Raw genomic sequence first — 12,949 nt, forward strand, 5'->3', positions numbered from 1 at the left:
AAAACTTTGGACTTTGCCTTTCTCCATCATAGAGATTTTGGGCAAGGTTGGTTCAGATTATGCTAGGATCCAACTACTAGGTGATTGGGAGGCCACATGGACCTCAATTCTTGTTGGTTGACTAGCAATCACTCCAATATAAAATTGAAATAGAGAAGGGATACCCCAAAATTTTGTCGTAAAAAGTGGTATGACCAATAATGAAGGCCTCATAAGAAAAGAGATCGTGGCATTTTTTCATTTGAAGAGGAAAAAACCTATTTTATATGACCAATAATGAAGGCCTCATAAGAAAAGAGATCGTTGGCTCATAATCACTATAGGCCATGTGATCAAACCCATTCAAATATTGTTACAAGAGAAATCAAATGTCCTACTTCTATAAGTTATTCTTGATGGCTTAATTATCACTCATGTAAATCATCATGTGCATATGGTGCCAATGTTTTTTAGTAGACCTATAAAAATGGCATCATGTTGCACCTAGGGATTTGAGGTATAATGCATAATAGTGATTAAAAACCTAAGAATGTGGAAACTATGTATCCAAATTTGTTGAAGTTTCTTAGAATATATGGCTTCAATTTGACAAATAATTTTGCCACTAGAGTTCAAAACATTCAAGTGATCTCATATTTGTAAGGTAGAATGAAAGTTCAAGTCTTTGTTTAGATTTTCAAGTCATTAGGGTTGAAGTTGTATTATTCCTCTATCATGTGGACCTTTTTGTACATTTAGGCTTGCCTCTTAAATTGTGGAACAATACATATTATGAGTACTTAGAGTCATTTAACATTAATAATGTATACTAGCTTTTTTTCTTTTTGCAATGATGCTTGATCGATATAAAAAGAATTAACATTCCAAATTTGTCTCTGATAGACTTCTCAACAAGGATCCTACTTTCAGGCTTGGAGCACATGGAGCTTTAGAGGTATTCATTTTCTAACTTGATCATTGTGTTTTACCATTTTTAGACTTCTTTTCAAGACCTTGAAATTCAAGGGTTCTAGTTTATGTTATAATATTTAATTAAGGCTTGAGCTTTCAATTCATCTTTCATGCTTTTAGCTTGAGCATTGGAGAAGAATTGTTGTGTACCAATAAATTAGCATTCCCACATGTTGTATCTAATTTGGCTTTGAACATGTAAACTCACGTAGATTATAGTGATTTTTGTTGATTAATTGTTAGGTTCAAATAATTGTCATTCTACCATTCTTAAATAGTTTTCCTTAGAACATTGTAAACTCAATATGTTAAAGGGGTTTTTTCTATATAAAGAAGACTTAAACATAGAGTTTCCACATTGTAAATCTTAGACATGGAGCCATAACTTTTCAAAAAAGTATTCTCATTGATGGCATAGTATCCTAAGAGGAGAAAATTACATAAATCATTTAGAGGCTTTTATATAGGAGCTTGAACAACCAAGCTATGGTTGGTTCTTAAATGTGATAATTTTGATATCCCAAAAATAGGCCATGTTGAGTGACTATGCACCCAAGTTAGATAGGGTAGACATGCTTTCACAACATGGACAAGTAAAATACTCTTAAGAGGTGATTAGCTACACATCTTGCATATTTTCAAGCATCCAATTCACACCTTAGTTCATACTAAATGTTAGGTAAACTACACTTGGAAAACAAGAAATCTTTTTTAAAATTTCTAAGATATTATACATTCAATACAACATAAGGTCAAATCTTTATGTGCAATATATAAGACAATAAAATGCTAATATGGCATTGTGATTATAAGCATAAGCTTCTTACTTGTAATTATGCAAGTTACATTACATGCCTTTACACAAGTCTTCTAACATAAAAGAAAAAAGGTTTGGATATTTATATACCTTTTAGAACATTCATTTCATGAAGCTCATCCATATGTGGCATTACATAATGAAGAGAAATTGACACTCTTTTTGATCTGTTAAACTTTGTGGTGCAACGAAAAAATAATACCACTTTTATGGCTTGCAATTATAACTTTTAAAACTTGACCAATGAAAGGAGATGAACGAGTTCTCACCCATAATTGGGTAAATAAGAATGAATATAAATGAGAATCAACACAACTACTCATATGTATCATGGATAATGAAGGAACACAAAAGAAAATGAACCCACATTCTAATATTGAATTGACTCATAGTGATTGCATGCTAGTTGAAAGTGTTTGCAAGACAATGAGTTGAAGAGCTATTAGAATGCTCTCAGTGAGCTTTGGTTCAATGTACATTTCTTATTTAGTATATGGACTAGTGCACAATAGATTGAGTTGTGATCTGAGAGGGTTAAAGTTACCCATAACTAGGTAGCCCTTACATGTAAAGATCTTTCTGACTCCAAGATTGAATCTATACTACTTGAATAGTTCTCCCCTTTAAGTGATTTTGCGAAGATGTTTGCAATAAATTCACAGGATACATGCTTCAAAATTACTTCACAAGAGAGAACATTTTTCCAATTAAGTGATGTTCCATTTCGATATGTTTTGATCAGTGCATGACAAATTAGATTGTGTGCCAATGCTTGAGCTAATTCATTGTCATTGAAGTTTGTTGTGGGAGTTTTCTCCTTCTACATTCCAACTACAACACAAGTAATCTTTGTATCCATAAAGTTTATTTTTCTGTGAGTGTAAGAGGCTTGCATTCAACTTTAGTATAATAAAGAGGGATGGTATCCTACTTCTTTCAAAGCCATGAGATTGCATCATCTACTAGAAAAAAAGCATAACCAATAGTGAACTTTTGTTCTTTTGCATCACTTGCACAATCAAAATCGAAGAATCCTCTTAGCCATAGGTTACTCTCTTTGTACTAAATACCATAAGTACATTTGCCTTAGATATACTTTAGCATTCATGGGTGTAGTCCACTAGCATTTTGTATGAGCCTAGATGAATTGACTTAGCTTGCCAATTGCATAGCTAATATCTAGCCTTATGATAGTAAGATAAATGAGGCTCCCACTTAGCTTCCTATCCATTCTTGCATCCTTAAAGGGCTTTGAATTAGTCACATTTTTGGCTTTGTACAACTAATTCCATTGGGGTGAAAAATGACTTATAGTTGTCCTTTGAAAACTTTTTTAATAGAGAAGTAACCTACTTTTGGAGAGATTAAAGTAGTCCCTTTATTTTTGCATAATTCTATTCCAAACATGTAGTAAACACCCAATTCATCTAAAATTTTGGAATTAAATTTCTTTCCATATCACTAAGAGTTTATCATTACTAACATTGATACCAAATCATCCACACAAAGTAAGAAAATGAAAGAGATATTTTAAGCATCATGCTTGTAGTAGAGACTATGATTGTATTGACTCCTTGTGAGACTCATTTGCATAGGCTTACTATGCAATCTTAAATACTGGCTTGTTGGAGATTGCTTGAATCTATATATTGATTTTTAATCTACAATCAATGTTTTCTTTACTTTTTACAATGAAACCTTTTGGTTGCTACATATATACTTCCTCATCTAGGAAGCCATTCAAAAATTCATTTTTAACATCCATTTAGTAGAAGTTCCAAATTTTTGTGATAGCCAAAGATATAAGAGTCCTAAGATTAGTTATGTTTGCTACTAGAACAAAAGTTTCCTTATAATCTAGTGTAGCCTTGGACTATTACCCTTGTTTTAAACCTATTAATGGTGCCATCCACATTGCACTTAAGCTCGTAGATCCATTTGCATACTTTCCTTTAGATAAATCCACAAGTTTCCATGTGCTACTCCTCATGAGAGTTACATACTCTTCATCCATTTGCATGATACCATTTTGTCTTATTGATTGCATCTTCATAGGACACATGTTCGACTTCTTGCATGATAGAGGTCATCAAGGAAAAGATAGATTACTAAAATACATTGATTCCATTCTCATTCTAAAAAAGCCTACTAAAAGTCTTCCACTATCTTTGACATCTCCTCAAAGTGGGTGTTTGGGATGACTCTTTAGTAGCATCTTCATTGTTGCCATAAAAATCTTCTACGATAACTCAATGTGATTTAGGAGCTTCCTGAGGATGTTTTCTAACTATAGAATAATCAATTTTTTCAATGAATGTTTTTTTGTTTACTCTACAGACAAAAAAGGATTTCTTTTGTGAATTATAGAGTCTATAAGCTTTTCTTACTTCAGTATACCCAAAAAATATACAGTTCCTTGATTTGACTACTGCTTTATCATTGTCTTCCTGAGGAGTATGAGCATATCATGTACATACAAATACTTTCAAGTTATAAATTTTGGGTCTTCTTTTGAAACATAACTCATATGAAAGAGCATATCATGTACATACAAATAATTTCAAGTTATAAATTTTGGGTCTTCTTTTGAAACGTAACTCATATGGAATCTTACTATGTAATGGTTTAGTTGACATTCTATTACCAAGGTAGGCCGTTTTACTCAGTGCTTCAGCCACCTATTAGGCATGTATTCTTTCACAAGCACGGCTTTCACACACTCCATAAGTGCCTTGTTCTTTCTTTCTGCAGTACCATTTTCTTGAGGCGTTCTTGAGCATGTAAGTTGCCTCTTAATATGATTTTTATCACAAAAATTCCAAAATGTGTTTGAAGTACACTCACATTTTTTGTCTAATTTGAGCATTTTGATCCTTTTACCTAACTAGTTTGCAACCATAGTCCTGAACTCCTTGACCTTGTTCAATGCTTTAGCTTTTCTTTTGATGAAGTAGACCCATTAATATTCAATTGTATTCATTATTAAAATTGTCACAAAATGGCTACAACCCTTCATGCTTTTTATCTTCCATGTATGAAGATTTGAATGGATGAGTTGGAGAGAGTTTTTTGTCCTTGTAGTACACCTTCAAAAGGGCTTTTTATGAAAATTCATCGTAACATATGATTCATATACTTTGCTAAGCATTTGAACCTTTTGAGGTAGTCCTTGAACTATATCTTTCCTTGTCATCCCTAACGTTGAGTTGTATCCAAGATAGACCAATCTTTTGTACCATAAGCCAACTAAAGATACACTTTCTCCTCTTGCATTCATAGCTTGTTGAAGAGAAAGTATGTACATAACAAGCTTGTTTAGATTCTCTACTATCTCCCCTTTTTTGTTTTGCAAAATAAGTGCGAATAGCTATATTATTAAGAAGAATTATATAGTAGTACATGTATTCTCAAAAGTCTAGCCAGAGCTGTTTGAAAATAAATAAAACAATCACATATATAAACCTCTCAAGGAGGTCTAGAGGGTGGGGGAGAGAAGCCATCGAGAAGGGATATATTATGACCTAGGACCACTTGCATTATGAAAAACAAGCCATGGCCATCCCAAGTGAGTATAAACTAATATTACGAGCTCAAGGCTGGCTCTATAAGGTAATCCCAATGGTTGTGCAATGAGTGGATTATGGATGTCCAAAGCTCTACCAAGATCGTATATATCAATAAGCTCTTGCTACCAAAAATCATATGGCATTATTCCTTCAAGATGTATCACCCTATGGAATTAAATGTAATGTTAGATATGCTGAATGCCCAACCCATATAAGATGTAAGCATGGGGAAGAACGTGAGAATGACAATACTTTGAACTTGAACAACTTAATTAATTATCACCATAAATAAATAAATAAATAAATATATATATATATATATATATATATAGAGAGAGAGAGAGGATCTAACCCCTTTCCCTTTACACGAATTTATGGAAACAAACCACGGGCACTAGGTGATTGAACAATATATACAAGACTGGTTTGCTACAATTCTGAAAAATGGAGTTTTGAATCCCTAATATTTGTATACTCTAGGCAGCAAGCATTTTTTTAAATCTAGTTCTTGGACTAGACCAAGCTAAGTAGTAAGTGCTTCTTTGATGAGTGATAAAAATGAGAGTACAAAGCATGCGGCCGAATTTTCAATGTAATAGCTTATTGGAAATGAAGAGAGAGACCTTCAATTTATAGATGTGGAGTTTGGGTTCTTAAAAGTGAAAATTAGAGACTACAAATAACAAGTCTTGCTCCAAATGACAAATGTAGAGAAGATTGTGTCTTCAAAATGACACATGTCCTATTCTAGATGTCACATGCCACTTTTATAGAGAAAGAAGTTTCTAGACCTTCTACTCTAAAAATAGTTAAGAATTTGAGACATCATTGAAGACAAAATTGCCCTTTGTGATATTTTGGAGCCTTCGATATGAACAAGATTTGTATTTGTGAAACTTTCAAAAATAATAACCTCCTAAATTTTAGAAGTTTTCAAACTTGTCAATGACAAAATAACAATCCAAGTATAATAATAGGGCATTCTAGCCATTGGCCACCCTTCAATAGAAAGATAAATACTTAATTATGTTATAAAACACTCAAATAATACAAACCATCTCTCAAAGTATATGAGCATTAAATTAATATGAATCATTGAGCCAATATATATTAATAACAATTGATATAAAATAGGTTAGTTATATCCCTCCCTCTTGAAATATGTATTGTTCTCAAGATATTGCTTGAAGTATTTCTAATCCTATAGCTTTTTCATAAGCTGCAAGTATTTTAAAATTGGGTCCTTCACGGGTTGTCATAGGTATTCTATGACAGGCGTTCAATCAAGCGGGTCAACTTAGGTCTTTATCCAAGGTAGCGGCCAATGGTTAGTTCTTTCAGTCACTCTTGGACTGCTAGGTCAAGGTTTTTTAGTGCAAACAATTCTATGGTTTTCCCACTGGTTTAGATTTCAACCTAGTTGCTGGACAACTAACAGAAGGCCCTAACATGTCTCAAATTGGCAAAAAATAGTCAAAAATAGGGTTTTGAAGACAATTTGTTTGAGTCCCAGACTCGATCATTTAAGTTGCAAATTTGGTCATCTGAGTTGCAAATTTGGTCATCTGAGTGGGCTCCTCAAGGCATATGGTTGTCCGAGTGATAAGACTCAGGGACTCGAACAAGGGGTGCTTATATGAGCAATTTCAAAAGAAACTTTGTGAATACATTATTCCTCATTTCTTAATCATATGAAAGAGTATTTTCTCTGGTTGAAGTATCTCTTCGTATTTATCTACTTCAAGTAGATCCTTTATTACAATTTTCGATGGTGGAGGACCTTTATAAGGATTCAAAAGATGGATATGAGTAGCATTTGTGAATTCTCCAATGCTCTAGAAGTTGTAACATGTAAAAACCATCATTAATCTTTTTAGTGACTTGAAATGACACATAAGTTCTTGCTATGAGCTTAGTGACTTGGGATGCAAGCTTGTTAGAGCTTCTTAGATAAGCTTTATCAAATTTTAGCCACACCCAATTTTCTTATTATAAAACTAGGTGCCTTTCATGCTTATCTGCTAATTTCTTTTGCTTTTCTTGAGATCCTTGGATAGCTTGCCACTTGGAAAAAAGTTGTATCCATATCATGCACGAACTCATCGGCATGAAATATCTCCTCTGTTTTGAGAATAAATAGTAAGAGCGGTTTTCCATATATGATCTCAAATGGTGCTTTACTTGTAGAAGTATGAATTGTGTTATTGTAGCATATTCTACCAAAGCAAAATACATTTTCCGTTTTTGATTGGCTTCATGGCAATAGCACTTCAACATATCCAACATTGTAAGATTGTCTATCTCACTTTGCCCATCTGTTTAAGGATAATAAGAAGAAAAAAAAAGTAAGCTTTATACCTAAATTTTCAAAAAGAGCTCACCAAAAGAGATCACTGGTTCATGGATCTCTATTACCCATAATGGATTAAGATAACCATTATGCTTGAAAACTTATTGAATAAATATTCTAGCTATATATTGATATTGATAGTCTTGTTGACTAGAATGAAATGATCATATTCTTTAGTAAATTATTCAATGTCTCATTGAAGGCTTGGCAAAAAAAAAAAACATTTCAAGTGCCTTGCTTGTAGCAAAAAATACCACAATGAGCCGTGTAAGGAGTATCATGGCATTCTGCCATTACTTTAGGGGCTTGAAGTCTTTAATGATACACAACTTATTCTATATGAAAAGAAATCCATCTTGATAACGTAAGAGTTTAACTTTTTACAAATCTGTAAACTCTTCCAAAAGATTTTAAAGTCTTGGTCATAAGCATATATGTCCCTCGTACTAGTAAAATATGTATAATGAATCATGGACATGGCATGAATCTGAGGTCTTCTTGATAAGGCATTAACCATCTTATTTTGCTTCCTAGGGATATGTAATATCTGAAGGTTAAATTGAGCTAAATAATTAGTCCATTAAATATGGTTTTTAGAAATCTTTGGTTGGTTGAAAAAATGTCACAAAGTATCATAGTCTGTCTTGATGAGAAATTCTCCACCCTAAAAGATAGTGCCTCCAATCTTTTAAAGCTTGAATGATGGCCGTCATCAACTCCTTTTCATAGGTAGTAGCATTCTTTTTTGCATTTTGCAACCTTTTGCTTGCTTAAGCAATTGCATATCCTTCTTGGTTTAAGACTCCATCAATGCAATCTCTTGAAATATCACATTTCACAAAGAAAGACTTTGACAAGTTAGGTATAATCAAAATAGGTCCTTTGCTAATATAGAAATTCATATCTACAAAATCTTCCTTCTCTAGTTTGGTCCATTGGAATGCAACTATTTTCTTGGTCAAATCATGCAATGGTCTCATTAACAGTTATAAACCACTTAATAAATATCATATAATAAGAGAATAATTACAATAAACTTTAAACTCTATGAAAAGTGGTCAATTATTGTTATTCTACAATAGCCTTGACATGTTTTGTATGCACATAAATCCCATATTTGGATATAGTATGATCCAACTATCGAATCTCTTCTAAGAAAGATTCACTCTTTTTGTCATTCATATAAGGTTTGTGCCCATAGAGTTCTTGAAACACTATTTTCAAGTGTTGCATATGCTCTTCTTCATATTTTAAAGGAAACAAAGTATCATCAATGAAATATATGTACACTTCTTCATCCTTGTATTAAAGGTTACAAGAACATTGGTGAGACCAAGTGGTAGCACAAGAAACTCATACAAATCAAAAGTTGTCATGAATGCTATTTTATAACAATCTTAAGGAGCAGTTCTTATTTGATGGTAGCCACTCTTCAAGTCAATCTGATTGAATACATTGGATCCATTTAACTTATCTAATAAATTATCAATTCTTGGAATGGAAAACCTATTCCGAATCGTACCTATAGTCTACGTATATACACCGATATCCATATTTCTTCTGAATTAAGAGGGTTGGAGAACAAAAAGATGAGAAACTAGGTCTTATTTGACCCTTCTCCAAGAGCTTATTCACTTACTTCATAATCTTCTCTTTTTGTGTTGGACTCATACAATAGGGCGGTTTATTTGGAGGTAAATTCCTAGGAATGAGGTCAATGTGATGACCTTCTGGCCTTTTTTGTGGTAACTCATCAAGTAAAGTGTTTGCAAAACAATCTTCATACTCCTTCAAAAAATTTATTCGCTTCTTGTTCATATTTGAGATAGACTCTTCAATTCTAAACTCTTTGTTAGAATATTTGACAAGAAAATAGCTTTTTTCATTGCTTTATATATTTATACATGGGAAAAATGGAAATAGAGTTTTCTTGCACTGTCACATCAAAATATCCATTTTTACTCGTAAAAGAAAATCTAAATTTATTTTGATTCAGTCAATTGGATTTACTCTTAACAAGGGTATTCCTAATACAATATCACAATGACCAAGATCTTCCATGATAAAACTCTCATGATCTACATAATCTCCTATTTGAATTCGTAGTTTCCCAAAAATGAAAACAATTTGAGTCTCCATTATTGAAAAATGACATCTGACATTTTTGGTGTTCCAAATCTCTCCTTTGGTAGATGTAGAGCTTCAACTATCTAAAGATAGATATAATGATATGTAGCCCTTGTATCAAAATGAATGAAAATATGATGATTAGCAATCTTACCCCAAGCCATAAAAAGCTTCCTTTTCTCTGACGGAGTTTCATCCTCTTGTAAGGATTCCTATGGTACAACATTCGCTTGAGATGACTTTTGGGCCTAGTTTTCCCTCTTTGCCTTACTAGGACATTGATAAGCCATGTGTTCTTTTTCTGCATGAAAGAAACATTGCCCTTCTCTTGTATGTTTTGCTTAAATGTTGATATGTTAGCTCTTTATGGATAGCAAATGTGGTGTATCTCCATCTTTATACTTTGGCTCTTGTTGATCTGATTTCTTTTAGTTAAATATCTTGGTCTTTTTCTTTTGTGGTTCTTCTTTAGAGGATTTACTAAGCACCCATGGCATATGTAGTCCTTCAGCTTCTAGCACTGCACCTTGGGCTACTTCCAAAGTATTACGCTTTATCACCTTAACAACTTATCATACAATTGGATGTAATTTATAGATAAACTTTCTCATCTCCATATTGAAAGAAACCTCATTAAGACATGTAAATTTAAGAGAAACAACTCCAAACGTGTTGATATATGTTTCAACATTGTCTCCTTGGCTTTGATTCCAACTCTTCCCATTCTTGTTGTACATCTACTTCAAAAGAGGATGAAGGCAAAAACTTCTTGTTGAACATTTCCTTAAACTCTTTCCAATGCTTGGGTTTCTTTTTCTCTTCAACAATACCAATTTAAGGCAACATCCTTTAAATGCATTTGAACTATCCTAATCTTTGATTTTTCTATTAATCTTCACCACCAAAAGCAACATCAAATTGTCTAGTAAAAGACATAACCTTTTGAGAATCTCTTTTACTATAGAAAACATCAAACTTGATGGTCTTTTCTCTAGGGTTGAAGCCTCTTCTAGCATTGTTTTCCTTTACTAAAAGCATATTTGGAGATTCAAGTGCCATGGAAATAGTCGATTCTTTGACTTTCTCATTGCCTTTCTCCATGGAGGGATTCTTGGGACAATAGGAGGTAAGTTGGATATGATGAGACTTTGAAATCACCGTTGAGGTGGATCCTCGCATAATAGGTGACACATTCATAGACTCAGTTACATCAATACCATTGATGCCTTTCATGTTGAGATAGAGTTTCACAGTTATAATACCATTTGTCTCTAGAGCCTTCTTGGTAAGGAGATCTTCAAAGACCTTTGCTTTAGCCCGTGCTTTATCCCTTCTCTTGATCAAGCTTGAATTTTTGGATCTGCTTGTGGATCCTCCAAGCTTCCCTAGCACCTATATAGTTGAAGGTCTTCTAGGCCTTTGGCTACTCATCCGCAATGCCTTGGAAATCCATGCCTTGGCCCAACCGGCCCTCTAGAGTCTTCAAGTTGTTGCCGTCACCTCCAACAATCAACAAGTCCACCTTTGGCACTACAACCACTATCTCTAGCCAAAAGCCAACACATAAACATAGAGAATCATGATGTACAAATTTCCCATGTCTAGCCACATCCACAAGACTGTCTCTAGAACAATTGTCCAATGGTGAGACACACAAGATAATAGACTCAAGCCAATTAGGGTGCATACTCCATCGCTTAGATCATGGGTGTTGATAGCATACTTGTAGCAGGTTGTGAGAACCTCTTGAAAGCACCTTCCCCACTCTACTTGCTTGGGGGGGACAGGGGGGAGGGGTATGCTCTTGTATTTAAAAATGTCTAGCAAGGCCTAGTTGTAACTTCTACCGCGAATGATCAACTTCATGAGACCTTGTGCCCCACTATAGTAGAGGTTGTTTAGGCTTTAGGATGTGAGGTTTATACTCATGAAGAAACACTATGGTTTGCCAAATAGGTTCCTACTCATTATGGTTGAAGACAAAGAGGGCAAAGAGTTGACATAGAATGGTACTTGACAATAGATTAGAGGGAAAACTCCACTTTCCCTAACGGTCTTTGGTTGAAGGAGGGGAGGATGTTTGCTCGGGCCTAAGCTATTGGAAGTATCTTTAGGAGCCAACTTTTCAAATGAGCCTTTGAGGCATAGTAATATTAGGCATGGAAAGTTGTGGCTTGCTATTGGGGCTGTGGTCTAGTCGCAAAGTGGAAAGGGTTGCTTAGGGGGAAGACATGAGTGTCTCTATCTCACCATTTCTTATGAGAGGAGGCTAAGGGTGGGAAAATATTGGTGGGTGAGGTGGGGTGAGGGTTTGGGGGGAGGAAGGGGAAGGTGATGTGTTGAGTCATTGGTTAGGGGTGGAGGGTGGTGTAATGAGTCAGAGGGTGGAGGTGGGGTTGATGCAACCACACGCCCTCGGGGGACTACACACCTATTGTGATTGTATAGGGGATGATGTGTTGAGTCACTGGATAGGGGTGGAGGGTGGTGTAATGAGTCAGAGGGTGGAGGTGGGGTTGATGCAACCACTTGCCCTCGGGGGACTACACACCTATTGTGATTGTATAGGGGATGATGTGTTGAGTCACTGGATAGGGGTGGAGGGTGGTGTAGCAAGTCCTAGGGGGTGGAGATGGGGCTGATGCAACCACTCACCCTTGGGGGATTGCACACCTATTGTGACTGTATGTATAGGTTGTTGGTACCTTGGTTGCCTCCTAGTCTAGTGTCACTACGCTTTTGATGTATCCATCATTCCCATTTGTGCACTTAGCTACTATGTGGCCTTAGTCCCAAAGCGCATGCATCTAGAAGTCTGATGCCCAAAATCATCATCTAGCTACTATATAACCATCATCCTCCATTTGTGCACTCAAAAATCATGACAACGAAGGCATTATCTGAGTTGCCCTATCACAATGATTTGTTGCCTAAACCATAGCCTCCTTCAAGCCTTGATCTCCAAGGACTCATGGATTTTCCTCGTGTCTGTGGGACCCGTACCTTCCGCACCCTTATACGCATTATTGCATTAGGGATCGCCCAAAATCTTCCACCGATTTGGCGATAGGCAACCACAAGATCGAGGAATAGAGGTGAGTTGAACCATGCCACAACAGCACCGCCTCAACTATCTGT

General features: G+C 35.0%; 1 protein-coding gene across 9 annotated transcripts in view; it reads left to right on the forward strand.

Annotated features, from left to right (window-relative positions):
• The window catches only part of LOC148037900 (putative serine/threonine protein kinase IREH1), a 167,610-nt gene that overhangs the window by 102,874 nt on the left and 51,787 nt on the right, over positions 1-12,949 (forward strand). For all 9 annotated transcript variants that reach the window (XR_015690729.1, XR_015690730.1, XM_087676878.1 and 6 more), the window contains one exon: positions 883-934. Coding sequence is in view for 7 of the 9 variants with exons in the window: in XM_087676878.1 (XP_087533004.1) it covers positions 883-934 (52 nt within the window). In the remaining 2 variants the exon portion in view is untranslated. The remainder of the gene's footprint in view (positions 1-882; positions 935-12,949) is intronic.

The sequence above is a fragment of the Lygodium microphyllum genome, chromosome 4 (genome assembly GCF_053477565.2).
Source record: "Lygodium microphyllum isolate KBCC chromosome 4, Lygodium_microphyllum_v1.1.10, whole genome shotgun sequence".
Lineage (NCBI taxonomy): Eukaryota > Viridiplantae > Streptophyta > Polypodiopsida > Schizaeales > Lygodiaceae > Lygodium > Lygodium microphyllum.